The sequence below is a fragment of the Pristis pectinata genome, chromosome 4 (assembly GCF_009764475.1).
Source record: "Pristis pectinata isolate sPriPec2 chromosome 4, sPriPec2.1.pri, whole genome shotgun sequence".
NCBI lineage: Eukaryota > Metazoa > Chordata > Chondrichthyes > Rhinopristiformes > Pristidae > Pristis > Pristis pectinata.
The window spans coordinates 86,340,249-86,356,683 of NC_067408.1; the positions used below are offsets into that span (position 1 = coordinate 86,340,249).

Below are 16,435 nucleotides of genomic sequence, written 5' to 3' on the forward strand. Positions count from 1 at the left end.
AAATGAGCTAACGTTTCAAGTCTGAGTGCATTCATCTGATGGCTCCAATAAAGGGTCTCCCACCTGAAATGTTAACACTGTTTCTCTTTCCATGGATGCTGCCTGACCTGCTGAGTGTTTCCAGTATTTTTTATTATGGATTTATAGTCAGCATGGCTTTGTGCAGGGAAGATTCTGCCTTAATAATTTGAATTAGTTTTTGATGGGCTAACCAAGAAAGTTGATGAAAGCAGGGCAGTAGACACTCGCTATATGGATTTTAGTAAAGCATTTGACAAGGTCCTGCATGGTAGGCTGATCCAGAAGGTTAAGGCACATGGGATCCAAGGCAAACAGGCTAATAGGATCCAAAATTTGCAGTGTGATAGGAGGCAGAGAGTAGTGGTGGAAGGATGTTTTCTCATTGGAAATCTGTGATCAATGGTGTATTGTAGGGATCAGTGCTAAGTCCCTTGCTGATTGTGACATACATTAACTTGGATGGGAGTATAGGAGGTATGACTGCTAAATTTGCAGATGACACGTAAATTGGTGTTGTGGAGAGCGAGCAAAGTTCCCTAAGGCTTCAGCAGGATATAGATCAGATGGAAAGTTGGGCAGCATGATGGCATATGGAATGTAATCCTGACAAGTGCGTGGTGATGCATTTTGAGAAGTCGAATAGGGGTAGGACATATATAGTAAATAGTAGGGTGCTGAGGAATTTTAATGAACAGTAGGACCTTGGGGGTCAGGGGGGAGGGTTCAAGTCCATAGTTCCCTAAAAGTGATGAAGAAGGCATATGCTTGCCTTCATCAGTCAGAGAGTGGTATATAAAAGTCAGGACATTACACTTGGAGTATTGTGTGCAGTTGTTGTCACCACACTATAGGAAAGACGTGGTTCCACTGGAAAGTGCAGAGGATATTTACCAAGTCGTTGCCTGGAATGGAGTACTTTAGTTATAGGGAAAAGCTGGGCTTGTTTTCGCCAGATCAAAGGAGGCAGAAGGATGATCTGCGACATACTAATTTATGAAGCCTAAGTAGGGTGGACAGTCAGAATCTTTTTCCCATTGGTAAGTATATCAAAATCAAGAGGGCACAGATTTAAGACGAGAGGAAGGAGTTTTAAAGGCAATTTGAGAGGAAGTTTTTCTTAAACACAGAGATTGATTAATATTTGGAACTCAGTACCAGAGATCAGATACTACCACTACAGTTAAGAGACATTATAAGAGGCGTAGAATTATATGGACCTAATGCAGGCAAATGGATTTAGTTTAGATGGACCGAAAGGTTGGCGTGGATGTGGTGGCCCGAAGAGCCCGTTTCTGTGCTGTACAACTCGATGACCCTCTAGTTTCAACCCAGGTCGGGTCAGTGCAGGAGTTTGGCCGCGGGTGTTCCGGTTAACGGACCATCAGTCTACAGGATGCAGCCGCACCGACTGGCCGTGCACAGAGAGGTAGGTGCACACCGAGGCGGCTGAGCCGAAACGATCTCCATCGGGTCAGGGGCTCTACCCCGTCCCGCCCCGACCCCATGCGGAGACTCCGGTCTCCAATCCTCCACAACGCGGCTTGCACGACCGCCTCTTATTTTCTCTCAGACTCCCGGACCTGTAACTTTAACCCTCTTTCCCATTCCCGCAGATGCTGCCCGGTGTGCCCAACACTTCCAGTCTTTACTGCGCCACGGCGGCCTGTGACATGGCAACCACCCCGCCAGCCCCGCCCCCTGTGACGTCAGCGGCCACATCCGGCGACTCCACCGGAAGCACGGCCTGGCTCTTCCCCCTCCCCCCCCCCCAGGTGGACGGAGGCTCCACCTTAGCAACCCGATCCGGGGCTGTAAATAGACAGCGCGGCAGAGGCGGCTTACGCCGAGCGAGGATGTGCGTGCTCACAAGCTGGATTCTTTGACTCGTTCTTCTTTATTTTTCGCGTCTTTGGAAGATGCTGCACCTGCTTTCAGTAATGCCAGGATTCCAGTGGGTTTAGTGCTTGGGGCCGGGGGATCAGAGAGGGTGGGAGGTGAAGGGAACTGCAGTTGCTCTGAGGGGAGGGCTGAGCAGAAAAGGACCAGTTGCCTGCAGACAATCTCTTGAAAGAACAGTTGTGGTAAGTATCTTTATATGCTAATTTCATGATGCATGGTATAGGGGGTGGACAGACGAGTGAAGTACCTTCAATGCTCTGGAGTGAACTATAACCAAACTAAGCAATAGCATTAATTGTAATCATGGCTACTGATTTCACTAACAACCACCAGCTTTAGCGCTTATCCACCATTACCACTGCTGTCACTGTTATTGAAATAGGCTGCAATTAATATCACAATCATTTACATCACTATTACAACTTGCTTTTTATATATCCTTCATTTAGTAAACCATCTCAAGGTAACAGAAATGTTATTGAGCAAATGTTGACAGCCCAAAGGACAGATAACCCAAAGAGGTAGGTTTTAAGGAGCATTTTAAAAGAAGAGAAGTTTTGGTTATGAATTCCATAACTTAGATGGCTGAAACCATTGGAGCTCATGGGTGGATCAGTGAAGGTTGCAAGTGGGCAAGAGGAGCACAAACATACCGGGTGGCAGACATGCTGGAAGAATTATCACAGAAAGTAAGACTGTGAAAGAATTTGAAAATCTGGAGGAGAATATTAAAACCAAGGTCTTCCTGAACTAAAACTGAAGAATTGGAGGCTCCTCACATTGGCACTGGAGTGGTCATCTACAAGTAACCCAAATGCAAATAAGGGATTCATCAGTAAATGCAGGTGAAAGGGTGGAATTGGTGAAGTTGCAGAGTAGGATGCATGTGATATTGCTAATGGAGGAAATATAGGGATCACCAAAGTTAAGATTTTTTTGTTATGTTCTCAGATGATTGGCAGGTAGACAAAGTCTATGGGTTGGGAATGGAGCTGGTGGCACATTGCTGGGACTGAAGATGGTAGCCTTCGTCTTCTCAATGTTTAGTTGAAAAAATTGTTTCTCATCCAGAGTTGAACATGGGAGAAAGTAGTGGCATTCAGTTAGAGCTGAATGTGGCGAGTGTTGATATGGAACCTGTCAAGCTGCACAATGGAGATTTTGGGAGACTTGGATGTAAAGAAACATCAGTTTCTTGTACTCTGTCAAAGTGCCAGATGTGATTTGGGTAGCATTTCACCTCCGAGTTAGATGATTCTAGATTTGAGTTCCGTTCCATAGACTCATGTACAGAAATCCAGGCTCGCACTTTAATGCAGATACTTACAGTGCATTGTTGATGGCCTCTTGGTCAGAGCTCTTGATTTGCAAGTGACAGCTTATTTCAAGGAAGACTGGAAGTTTTCCAGTAAGCACAATTTTTGTTCTTATTGCTTGCAAAACACTTTTTTGTTATTAATGTAATGTTGACAAACATTGCTTTTTTTTTCGAAAATAATCATTTTAATTCGTGTATAAATCATACCAAGTTTTTTAGGATCCCATTTGCAAATGGCAAATTGTTACTGTGATTCAATTTTGTGTGGTAACAAAAGTATTTAAATTAATTAGATTAAATATAATATCAATTTTAAGATTTGGCTGAGGAAAGTGCCAGAAATTCATCCTCGCACCAGTCGACATGTGTATTTGATAGTGATCCCTACTGTTCTACTGTTGAGTCAGCTAGAATTTGTAGATTTATTCACTTTACATGCTGGTTGAAATTTTCTCTGGGAGAATTTGTATTTTTTTGTGAGACCCCCCTCTTTCTACCACCCCCCCCCCCACCCAGTTGACCTCAAATGCAACTTTTACTGCTTACCATAAGCTGCTGATGTGCCCACTAGTGTAAAATGAGGATACAGGAACTTCTGACGTTAGGAGTTGCAGGCCATTGCGATGTGCCCATGTCTCTTACTGACCTTGTAAGAATTGATTGGAGTTTCCACTATCCAGGTTGTAGTTTGAAACAGTTTCTCCTATGAAGAGATCTTTTACTGTTTTCCAGAGGAAAATAAAAGCAAATTCTAGTTCAAAACCAATGGAAAAAGTTGGACGGGATAAATTTCAAAACTGGAAGCCACTTATAACTTACAGTAGAAATTCAGCATTATTGCTACCGTCAAGGCACTCTCATCTATAAATCTTGGACAGCTGTTATGCACTTTTTGATAAGTAGCTCAAGAGCATCACTGGCAGGTGCCTGGGTGAAGGCCCATCTCCTTCTGGCATTTAGTGCTACTGTATGTGTTGGAAGAAAAATAAGGTGAAGAATAAATCAGCATGTCTAGCTTCAAATCTACTTTAACAAAAATATTCCAGTGGAATAAGGTTCTGGACCATGATTGAAATGATTCAAGCTGAATTTATATTCTTACAAACCTTTGTGGCAAATGTGGGGTTGAAATTTTGAAATAGTAGCATTGAAAACCATTGATGGTTTGTTGGTTATAGAACCGGCATAAATAATCTTCTTTTAGTTTACTTTTTATACATTAGCATCTAAAATGGCATCATTGAAATTATTGTCATTGAAAGTGTACACAGACAAAATTCCTGGATGGGTATGTTTTTTAACTGTTTAAAACGTATTATAAATGCAAAAAAAATTGTAAACGTTGGACATTCGAAATTGAAAATAATCTGGGGGGGGCGGTGGTGGAACTCAGCATTTGTGGGAAGAAAGAGTTATGGGAATCAAGAGTTTTGGGAGAAGGGCAGAAATATTGACTTGAGAAAGCCATGATTGGTGGTACATGTTAGGGGCTGAATGGCTTACTCCTGTTCCTACTTATGGTCTTAACATTTTGAGTCAAAGACCCTTCATCAGATCTGGAAAAGTGAGAAAAAAAATTTAGATTCAAGTTGCAGAGAGGTTGGGGGAGGGATGGATGGAATATCTCTGATAATACTAGAGTTACCAAGGTTATCCTAATGTTTATAGGGCCATTTGATTGATAAATTAAAGAGGGAAGTTAAAGAAAGAAAACAAACAATATAATGTGATAAAGCTGTGAAATGCAGGTCAGATCAGAGCTATCGTTCAAATCTAAAACCCAAAGGAGAATGCTGAGAATATGTAGCAGATTAGACAAACTCTATGGACAGAGGGGGGGAAAAAAAGAACTAAGTCAATACTATCGATCTATCTCTCTCTGTTGCCAGTGTCATTTCCCACCATATTCATATTTTACTTATAGCTTTCCTTGTTACAGAAGTGTGGTCATCCAGCAGGTCATGAACTGGTGCCAGATCACCATACTTTGGGAATACAGTTATCACCCATTAGGTGAATGTGACCAATCCACTATAAATGTTGCTAGCTTTTAACTGTATGAACATTGATGGGCTTAGCACACTCTGGGACCTCTAAATTGGTGACCTTGCCCCACCAGGAGATGTGTAAGATGTGTCTGAGGCAACAGATGGAAACTGTTGAGCATTTTCTCATGCCTTGCATTTGTTGTCTGTGTCTTGCTACTAAGCTTTGGTAGACTCTAATTTGGTGTTCACTGTCAGGTTGCTAAGCCTGGAAATAGCACCTGCAGAGTCTTCAATGTACATGGTAATTTTGGCATCCAATGACAGATAGCTGCTGTTTGAAGAGCCAACATATGTGAAGTCCTCAACAACCTCCAGTAATATATTATGTTTCTTAGCATCTAGCATTACCAGATCAGTTATAGGAAAACTGAATGCAGAATTTAGATTTCTTAACCCGTGGCATTCTTCACTGGTTGCCAAGTGTAAACATCTACAAAAGATATAGAACTGAATACTAACTTTCATTCTATATTCTTACCAGTAATCATATCTGCCACCTCTGCTCCCGTGACCTGGGAATCAATATTACCTCAGGTACTGTTTGTGTAGCATTTGCATGTCCTCTTTATGACCAAATAGGATTCCCCAGTTCTCTGGTTTCCTCCCACGTCCCAAAAATGTGGTGGTAGGTTAACTGACTACTTACTGTAAATTATTCCTGGTGTAGATGGATGGCAGTAGAAATAGCGGGTGGGGTGGGGGGTGGTTGATGGGTATGTGCGCGAGAATAGGTTATAGGGAAATGTGAGGAAATAAGGCTAGCGGGAATGCTGTGAGAGTTGGCGTGGACTTAATGGGCTGAATGGTCTCCTTTGCCATATGTAAATATGAGCAAATTCTGTATTTTAGAAGATGTTTGTCTGAATCCATCTCTTCACAATTCAAACAATGTGATTTAGTTTGAATCTGAAAAGACTCCAATCTACTTGCATAATATTTTTTCAATAATTTAGGCCCTTTTTGATGACACAGCCAACTAACATGACAGACTTGTGCTCTTGATGCATACTAACTAGGAATTGATTTGAGGCTGTCCAAACTCGCTTGATGTATTATCCATACTGTTGGCAGTTGTCCATTCTATCAGTCTGTTGCTGGAGTTTAACACAAGACTGAGGTGAAGGGTCACTGTTTAACCACACAGTTCCTTCAATAGTTTGTTAAAGAAAAGTAACATTTCACCCTGTCTCCCAATAATTTAAAAAGTATCAATGGATACGCTTGGTCATGATACCGGCACTTACCATTGTAGCAATTAGAATCTGACATTTCCTTCTACGAAAGGCAGATTTTGAAGCAGAACTGCACCTCTAGAGTATTTAAATGCTGTATTCAGCTTTCCCATAATCTGGTGCTGAGTGTGTTGCAAGTTTTCTTTTATGTTCCTTGAAAGTACATGTGTTTTATACAGAAAATAAATTCTAATATATATTTTTTTTAAATCACAGGTTATATTTCATTGAAGTATATCTGATTAAATTAGAATTTGTTAATATGTTTAAAAAAACATTTGTATTTTATCACAGAGCACTTCAAATGCAAGGATGGCATTATTTAAAACCCTTGCAGAGTAATCCATGACTGCAGTCTGCTCATACTATTTACCCAATTAAACCAGCTTCCATTGCAATGTCAGGTTATTCCTCAGTAATCCATTAAACCACTGTTACAAAAATACAACCCCTCATTTGATCTTTGCTTATTTATTTCTGTTTATAACTGAAAATTGTTATTAGTGAAGAGAATTATTTGAAATATTGTACGCTTAACAAAGGAATGACTTTTATTCTGAACTTCTTGCATTACATTTTAAAATTTAACTCTTCACTTTTTAATTAGGTCATCTGGGACCAAGATCATGGGACTATTTGACAAACTAGCTGGCTGGCTTGGTTTAAAGAAGAAGGAGGTTCATGTGCTGTGTCTAGGGCTGGACAATAGTGGAAAAACGACTATTATTAATTACTTAAAACCTTCAAATGTAAGTTTTTCTATGCTTTTGATGTCTGCCTTGTAAAATGAAACCAAATTTGTGTAAGTCTGTAAATAACCTTTTTCTCTAAATTATACACATTTTTTCACCTCTTTCTCCTCTGTTTGACATAGTAATATTTCTTCACTTCCCTTTTCTTTATAGTCTTTCTGTATACTTTATTCCTCTACCCTTCTTATCAATCTCTCAGTTTTCTTATTTTTCTTTTTTTTTCTTAACAAATTGATTTCTTTTATTCAATTACCTTTGTAATTTGTGGATCAATGGTCACATTCCCACTTCTGAGCAGGAAGATTGTGGATAAAAGTCCCATTTAAGGGATAATTGTATAATCTAATTGTGGATTCGTGTGCCCATTTTGAATTTGCATGCTCTAGATGCTTTGCCTGGATATGCTTAAGTAGACCATTAATGTCGGTTGGAAAAATGATTGTTATTCATGATACTTTTAATATTATTTCTTCTTTGTGTATTTTAAAGTAGCATACAAAAAGAATGATGAATTTGAGATATTCACTAGTTTTCCTAGAAATAATTTAGTTTTCATCTTTTTTCCCACTTCTGAAGTGCTGATTGTCATTGAATTGCTAGTAGCCCTTTGGTATCAAAATCTCTTTCTGTCATCCAAGAGGCCAGCCTTATGTTTGAGCCCAGACAGTAATTCCTTTGGGCAGTTCCTATATGTGTGGTATCATTGATTAAACTAAACTAGCTATTATCTCGAAGGTGAAATTTTGGCTCTTTGGCAGAGAAGTAGTCACCCTTTGGCTAGGAATTCAGCAGGGTTGTTAGCTTTTTAGTTGTCAAGATCATTAATCAAATATAGAAAACTTCATAATAAATCATGGGATTTTAATCTGAAGAATGATCATTGATTAAAACCAAGGAGAAATATCATCTTTTCTGCATATTAAGAAGTCGACAAAGCACACACAACAGAATCGAGTGATTCTCTATTTAAGTATGCAAAATAAATGTAAAGTGTTTTATTTGTATTTTAATTTCAAAATTTTACATCATCTGGGGCAGAAATTGCATGGTTTTACATTTGGGTAGTGCCTTTCCAATTGCAGTCTGTGATAAACACCTCTTTACATTCCAACAGAAATTCCCTTTTGATTTACCAATATGAAAGATGGTCTGTGCTATGGCAAAGATGTGAAGAGCAAGACACTGAGATTGTTAGTACCCATTTTGACTGTTGCAATCATTTTGGAGCTCCAAAATAACATTGTGCAGGACCTTATTTACATGAGATCATTAGCATGCATGTACATCCTCCAGCTGAAGAAGATGATCAGTCAGATGACAGCAGTGCTGCCATTTTGGAGCTTGGTGCTCTAGCTGCTACTTTCTTTGCAAATTTGAACATATTTATATTATTAATTTATAAGTTGTCAGTGTTATTGTGAGGCCAGCATTTATTATCCTTCCCTAATTGCTCTTGGTGTAAATGGTTTGCTAGGCCATTGCAGAGGGCAGTTATGAGTCAATCAAGATAATATAAATGTGCAGTTGGATATCAGACCAGATAAGTACACCACATTTAATTTCCTAAAGGTGATTAGTGCAAAACATGTATTTTACAACAATCCATCAGCTTCATGTTGCTGATAATAGTTATACTGGTTTTATTTAATTCACAGAAATTAATTTAAAATTCTGCACAAATATCCATTGCTATGTAAATATTCATGGCCATGAGCAGCTGATATTAGTTAGCATTCACTCTGGATTCGAACATAATTAGGAACATAAGTAGAACTCTTGTAGATGAGGAAAGCTGTTGGAGGGAAGTAGTGAAAAGTTCCTCACAGGAGCCATATAGACCCAAAATAATCAAAGGTCAATACTCTGTTTTGAACCTCTGTAAGGGATTGAACGGTTGAGTAAGGATGTCCTTTGTGAAATCGGTCAAGTGCTATAACAATAACTGCAACCTCACAGCAGAGCAAGAACTGTGTTGCCAGTGACTATCATGGGGACCCTGGCAATGAAATTCTTTGACCAACTGGAAGGAACCAGAATCAATCAAGTCAATTTGATTAGTATCCCTTTCACCACCTTAATATTCACTTCCCTGCATCACTGGTCCACAGTAACAGTGATATGTACTGTCTCCATGATGTATTCAACTGTACCTCCCAATGCCTCAGTCTCTACCAGAAAGGAAAAGGTGGCAACAACTTGGGAATGCCAGCAATAGTAGCTTTTTTTAAACCGTCAAATACTATCCTGAACTTGGAAATTAATTGCTATTTCCTTTTTCAATGCTGGGCCTATATCCTGGAGTTCCATATCCAGCCTGTATGTAGAAAAAATTAACCTGAATTAAATACCAATAAATGCAGGTCTAATTTACTGTTCACCAGCGCTACACATTTTACCTTTTCTCTGTTGCTGACCATCCACTTGGCCACAATGCAAATTAAAAGCCACCATAAACTAACTTTATCAATTAGAGCATGCTGAATTATGTACCACAATCAAATAATGACCTTTATTCATTGCCTAGTGGTTCTCCTCGAGGTTCATTTGTGAGTCTTAATGCTCCTCCCCAGGGAGGTTGGGTGACAACAGATAGCTGGGAACTTGTACAGTTGGGGGGTAGTGTAAGCAAAATTAGGGATGCCACCAGTGTTTGTAGTGCTAGAAAAGAAGAATTGGGTATACAAAAGAGTTGGAGTATTGGATAGTACAAGAGAAGAAAATAGTGCAGAATTATATAGTGTTACAGGTCAGGTTGCTATTTGGTGAATGTCCCTTTAAGGCACCTGGACAGCAGTGGTGTCTGTGTATGGTGTCATCAAGACAGCAAGATAACAACGTGCTGACGGTTTTGCTCAGTCGAGAAGACAGAGAGGGAGAGACACTGACTGCTGGTCTCCGTAACAATGGATGAAGAACAATAGCTGTGTCTGTCACTACAATCCATGTATGGATTTTTGGAGCAAACAAGTGGAGTCCACTTTGTCGTTAACCTGTAGTGGGAAACAAGTATCTCTGTGGGTGGTCACGTATCGAATACCTTTTGGGGTGGCAGATACTTTGGAACAAAGCAATGGAGATCACAGGAGATCGAGGTGTCGTATGGGTTCCATCATGGAACATATGGATTTCTTAATCTCTCTCTATATTCTCTCTGCATTTTTTCTTCAGTCAATGGTGGTTTTGCAAAAGCCTTTGCTCACGTCTCACCTAATGACTTGCTGAACTGAACTTTGAGAACTATTCCTGGACTTGGGGTTTGGGAATTTGCCACACACACACTTTGAGTTTAGTTTTGGGGGTTATGTTTGATATATGACATTTTTACTTATTATTACAAGTAGTTATTAATAGTTTTTAACACTTGTACATGTCTCGGTGTGTTTCTGTTGTTGCTGGTACGTAATAATGGGAGCAAACAAAGAGACTACAGGGAATACAAATATGGGTTTAGAATGCATGAACATAAATGCGGGAAGTGTGGTGAATAAAGTTAGTGAATTTCGAGAACAAACTACATTATTAAGTGAAGTGTAGGTTGAAAAACAGAGATGAGCACTTAATATTCCTGTTTATGAGGTGTTCAGAAAAGAGATAAGGAAGAAAGGTTGTAGATTTGCAATGATGATTAAATAGGAAATTACTGCGCTGGAGAGAGAGGATGTCCTTGAGAGGATAAGTACAGTATCCATTTAATTAGAATTGAGGAGCAAGAGGGAGCTTTTGTGCTACTTTGGGTATTCTACAGGCCACCAAACTGTGAGAAGAAGATGGAGGAGCAAGGCTGGAGAGTAATAACAAATGTGCAGAAACTACAGAGATACAATATTGGAGGCTATCAATTATCCCAAATTGATTGGAATAATAAGGGCAAAGGGACACTTTTTGACATGTTTTCCAGAACTTGCTTGATCAGTATATTGTTGGTCCAAGGAGGAGTGGGGTGGGGTGGGGGCGGGGGGCGCATTGCTGGGTCTACTTCTGGTGAATGAGGTAGACCAAGTTCAGCAGAACACTTTTTTTTGTCTTGTTAGTCTCTTGCAATTGATGACTTACTTCACTATAGTTCTGTGGACATATGGTGACTATTTGGGAAGGGCAGCAAGGATAAGCTAGATAACTATAAGCTAGGTAAGCCTTGCTTCTGTGGGAGAGAAATCTAAGGGACAGGATTTATATTCGTTTGGACGGGCAGGGACTGATTAGGGATTGTCAGCATGTCTTTGTGAGGGGGGAAATCCTGTCTCATTAATTTGATTGAGTGTTGTGAGGAAGTAACCAAAGAGATTGATGAAGGCAAGTGGTAGATGTTGACTATGTGGACTTCAGTACAGCATTTGACAAGGTTCCACTTGGCAGGCTGGCTATTTGGATCCAAAATTGACTTGGGAATAGGAGGCAGAGGGCAGTGGTGGAAGGAAACTTTTCTGATTGAAAGTCCTTGATTAGTGGTGTCACAGGGATTGGTGCTGGGACCTTTGCTGTTTCACCTATATTAATGACTTGGATGTGAATGCAGGAAGTATGATTGGTAAGTTTGTAGATGATACAAAAATTGGTGCAGTTGTGGATAGCAAGAAAGAGTGTAAAGCTACAGCAGGATGTAGATCAGTTGGAAAGTTGGGCAGAGTCTGACAGATGGAATTTAACCCTGACAAGAATGAGCTGATATATTTTGGGAAGTCAAATAGGCATGGGACATCTACAGTAAATGGTGGAGCACTATGTAGTGCTGAGGAACAGAGAGACTGAAGGGTCCAAGTCCATAGTTCTCTGAAAGTGCAAACATGGGCCGATAGGTTGGTGAAGAAGGCATGGCATGCTTGTCTTCATAGGTCAGGCATAGAATGTAAGACTTGGGATATTATTTTGCAACTTTGCCATACACTTGTTAGACTGCAGATGGAGTATTGTGTGCAGTTCTTGTCACCACACTGTAGGAAGGATATGATTGAGCTGGAGAGAGTGCAGAGGAGATTCACCAGGATGTGGCCTGGTTTGGGGGACTTTAGTTATAGGGAGAAATTGGATAAGTTAGGCTTGGAGTAAAGGAGGCCGAGGGGTGACCTGACAGAAGTGTATAAGATCATAAGGGTATCAAAGACAGGAGGGCATATTTTTAAGGTGAGAGTTTTAATGAGGGTCTGAGAGGTAAGTTTTTTTTTTACGGAGGCTGGTTGATAACTGGAATATGCTGCTAGAGGAGCTAGTGGAATCAGATACAATTACTATATATACAGACACTTAAGTAGACAAGGCTTGGAAGTATATGATCCTAATACGGTCAAATGGGATTAGTGTACATGGGGAGAAAAAGTCAGCGTGGATGTGGTGGACTGAAGGGCCTATTTCTTTGCTGTGACTAATGCTGCCTCTTCCACAATGGGCTGAGTAGGGTGAGTAGTTTGAGGTGAGCGCTTCTGCCACTTGCACAGTGCTTCTGTGTTCTCTTTATGCATTGATTTGAGTTTCTCAATTTTATCCTAAATCCTCTTTCATTTTGAGCAGTCATGGGCCAGGAATTTCCAAGAGCAACTGGAGATGCTACACTTTTTTCAAGGTGGCTTTGAGCATATCTGTCGACCTGGTAATCTCTCCCCATGATAAAGCTCAGAAAGGGGGTCTGCAGCCGGAGACTGGTGTTGGGTATACAAATGATCGAGCTAACAGAAGCCTGCTGAATGTAACCAAGGCTCAATTCTGGGGGTTGTTTGCCTGGGAAAGGAACTCGTGTGAGTTTGCTTACCTTTCCAGTGGATTTGGAAGATTTTGTGGGAGCAGCTTTGTGGTTTCTTTCCAGTGCCATGAGGTGCCCATTGTAGATGATCCAGGTCTCCTTGGAGGACCGGGATCACGATTGCCCAGTGGACCATGAGTTTTATACCAAGTTTGAGGTCTTATTGTTCAAATAACCATTTTCTCAATCAACCAAAGGCTGAGCTGGCGCATTGAAGGTGATGGTGAATTTTTTCATATCAGCAGACAACAATGATTAGCGATCCATGTTTTTCAGAGTCGTTCCATGAGACTTAATCAGACAGCAATATTTTACAGTGGGGACAAGTTTGTAGAGGGCCTTGATCTTGCATATGTTGAGTACAGAGTCCATTCTTTCGTATGTTTAAGTGAGTGAGTTAACAATGGCTTGAAGCTCTGCTTCTGAGCATACACAAATGTATATATTTTCTACAAACTGCAGTTCAGCTACAGAGGTTCGGGTGATCTTGCTTCTAGAGTACAGCTGCTGTAGGTTCAATAATTTCCCATTAGTTCTGAAGATTAGCTCCTGTAGGAAGTTTATTGAAGACGAGAAAGATTGACAAATGTGCTCAGACAATGTCACGGACTTGTTTGATACAGATCCTCTCTAAGATTGGTGCTGTTAAAGAGCTGTTGGTTCGGATTATGGCTTGCATTCCATCATGAAGCAAAACAAGGTGGAGCTGAATTTCCCTGGGCAGAGAGATTTTAGTATTGTGCTCAGATTCCAAAGGTTTCATTGAATTCAAAGAAGGTCATGTATTGCAGCAGGTACTGCTCCTTCGCTTCCCTTGGAGTTTTGCAGTGAAGATCAGATCACCTGTGCCTCTAGGTAGACAGAATCTACACTGCAATTTGAGGAACAAAAATGAAATAATAAGGTGACTGGGTACCATGCTCTGTCCCATGGCTTTTAATCCCCCTTCCGCCTGGCTGCAGTCATCCAGCCCCTCGCTCCGGCAAACACCTGACCTCATTCCCAGGCACAGCTGTACACCCAGTCCAGGTTCCCAGCCTGCTCCTAGGTGGCAGTAATCATCATATCGTAATGATGAATAACTGGGTTGGACATTAGGAAATTTAAAGTTTAACTACTTAATAGGAGGAGGGCTGTCTGCAAACGGATGAAAAGGAATAGAACCATAGAACACTACAGCACAGAAAAACAGGCAATTCAGCCCTTCTAGTCTGTGCCAAAACGTTATTCCGCTAGTCCCATTTACCTGAACCCAGTCCATAATCCTCCAGACCTCTCCATTCCATGTATCTATCCAATTTATTCTTAAAACTCAAGAGTGAGCCTGCATTTACTACGTCAGATGGCAGCCCATTCCATACTCCTACCACTCTTTGAGTGAAGAAGTTCCCCCTAATGTTCCCCTTTCACCCTAAAGCCATGTCCTCTCATACTTATCTCTCCTAATCTAGGTGGAAAGAGCCTAGGTGGAATCTAGCTAGAATAATGTGAAACCAAATTTTTGTTGGAAAATTTCTAAGAACAATGAGTGAATATGTTTCAGGTACAGAATATGAATGTTCTGACAAGGGGATAAAGTGAAGGAACAAAAGGCAGACTTCCATGACCAACAAAGGAGAGAAAGGTAGTGAAAACAAAAATAGCAGGTGCATGACATGTTTCAGATGAATATTTGAAATTGGAGCCAAGCTGAATATAGGAAGCTGAGAAGCCAAATGAAAGAGAACATGAGGTGAGGAGATGGAGAGAAAATAAGAATAGAATGTAAATTAACATAAAAGGAAGTCCAAGGGTCCATAAACTCATGTATATAGAAGTGGATAGCAAGAGGAGGGGTTAGTATGTGTCGGGATATAGGAGGTGATCTATCCTTTGTAGCAGAAAAGGATAACTGAAGTGTAAAGTACCCATTATTGATCTTCATAGAAGAAGATGCTGTTATAATCACAGTTGGAAGGGAAAGTAGGAGAAGTAATGGATGGTAAAATTGACGTTGAGGAGATACTTAACGAGGCCAGTAATGCTTAAGCAGATCATCTGATCTGCATGGTATGCATCTGGGAGGGTGCTGGAGACTGATTAAGGATTTTTCCATAATCTTCCAATCCATGCCAGATGTAGTGAAGGTGCCCAAGGAGTAGAAAATGACAAATGTAACATCCTTGTTCAAAAAGTTGCATAAAAGAGTTAATATAACCTGAGTAGTTTAACTTGAGTGGAAGCTTTCAGAAACAATAATCAAGGAAAATATTAAAATTAATTTGAAAAGTTAGTTATGAAGGATTCTGTAACCAACTAACTTCTTTTGGATTGTGTATAACACACTCTACAAATACTATCAATACTTGCACCACTACTACAAATTACTGAAACTATTATATTCTCAATTGTATGAGGCTAAGTTGTTGTTCTTTGAGTAGAATTGTTTAGTTGAACTATTCTACTTACAGATCACCAATTTAGCCATATATGTTTGTTCCTCCAGCAATTGTACTGGGCTGAATGTACTTTGGGTTCAACTGCTTGACACTTCCAGTTCCAGTTTGACCAACCTGGTGAAAAACTCCTCAGACTACAGTACCTGCACTCTTTATCACCGTTGTGCACCCATGCCAGTGTATGATGTATTCCTGAATGGCCACCTCGGCCATGGTGTCTTTACTGAATGGCCAGGTATGCATGTATCTTTGTTACTATCTTGTCACAAAAGCCTAAGCTGCGACATTCTGTAAATTATTTGTCTTGTCTAAATTGGTGCAAGGTTCATCAGTTTACAGTTCCCTTACAAATTGTAAATTGCATTCAACGGTCAGGAGTTGCTAGTTTAGCAGATTCTGCAATCTTTTTGCCCAGTCCAGGGCTCTTGCCTAGTTGTTTTCCACTGTATACTTCAAGAAGTCTTTTTTATTTTAACCATTTGAGGATCAGGAGGATAATTCCACAAAACCTTTTTAATTGTCTTTGCTTACAACTTAAACATATTATCTGAGCAAACCCTTATACGTGGCCCCAGTAAGGAAAGAGTGAATCTGTATACTGTATACTTTCTCAACTTTAAGCATATTATAGGTTAGCTTACCTTTTATAGGTTAGAAGCATTGATTAATTTCCATACTCCTTACAGGTTCAAGAGTACAATGAGTTTAGAGAATATGTATGTTAAATTGTGTATGAATTAGGACCAGATTACATTGAGAAACAAACAATCCCATAAGTAACAACTGCAGCCATGGATGTTGAATAATGTTGTATCGTTTTCATGTTTAAGTATGACATGGAAGGAGGCTATTCAGCCCATCAAGTTCATGCTGTCTCTCAGAACAATCCTATTACCCCTCAAGTTTCCCTGCAACCTATTCTCTCTCTTGTACTCATCCACACCACCTCTAGCCTTGCTTTTCCTGCCACTCACTTGCACTCAATTTACAGTA

General features: G+C 40.2%; 1 protein-coding gene across 2 annotated transcripts in view; it reads left to right on the forward strand.

Moving 5' to 3' along the window:
• The first annotated feature begins 1,799 nt into the window (after positions 1-1,799).
• Positions 1,800-16,435, forward strand: part of arl6 (ADP-ribosylation factor-like 6) — a 37,588-nt gene continuing 22,952 nt past the window's right edge. For both annotated transcript variants that reach the window (XM_052014044.1, XM_052014045.1), the window contains exons 1-2: positions 1,800-2,102; positions 7,126-7,267. In XM_052014044.1, coding sequence (XP_051870004.1) covers positions 7,145-7,267 — 123 coding nt within the window. In that variant the 5' untranslated portion in view covers positions 1,800-2,102; positions 7,126-7,144. The remainder of the gene's footprint in view (positions 2,103-7,125; positions 7,268-16,435) is intronic.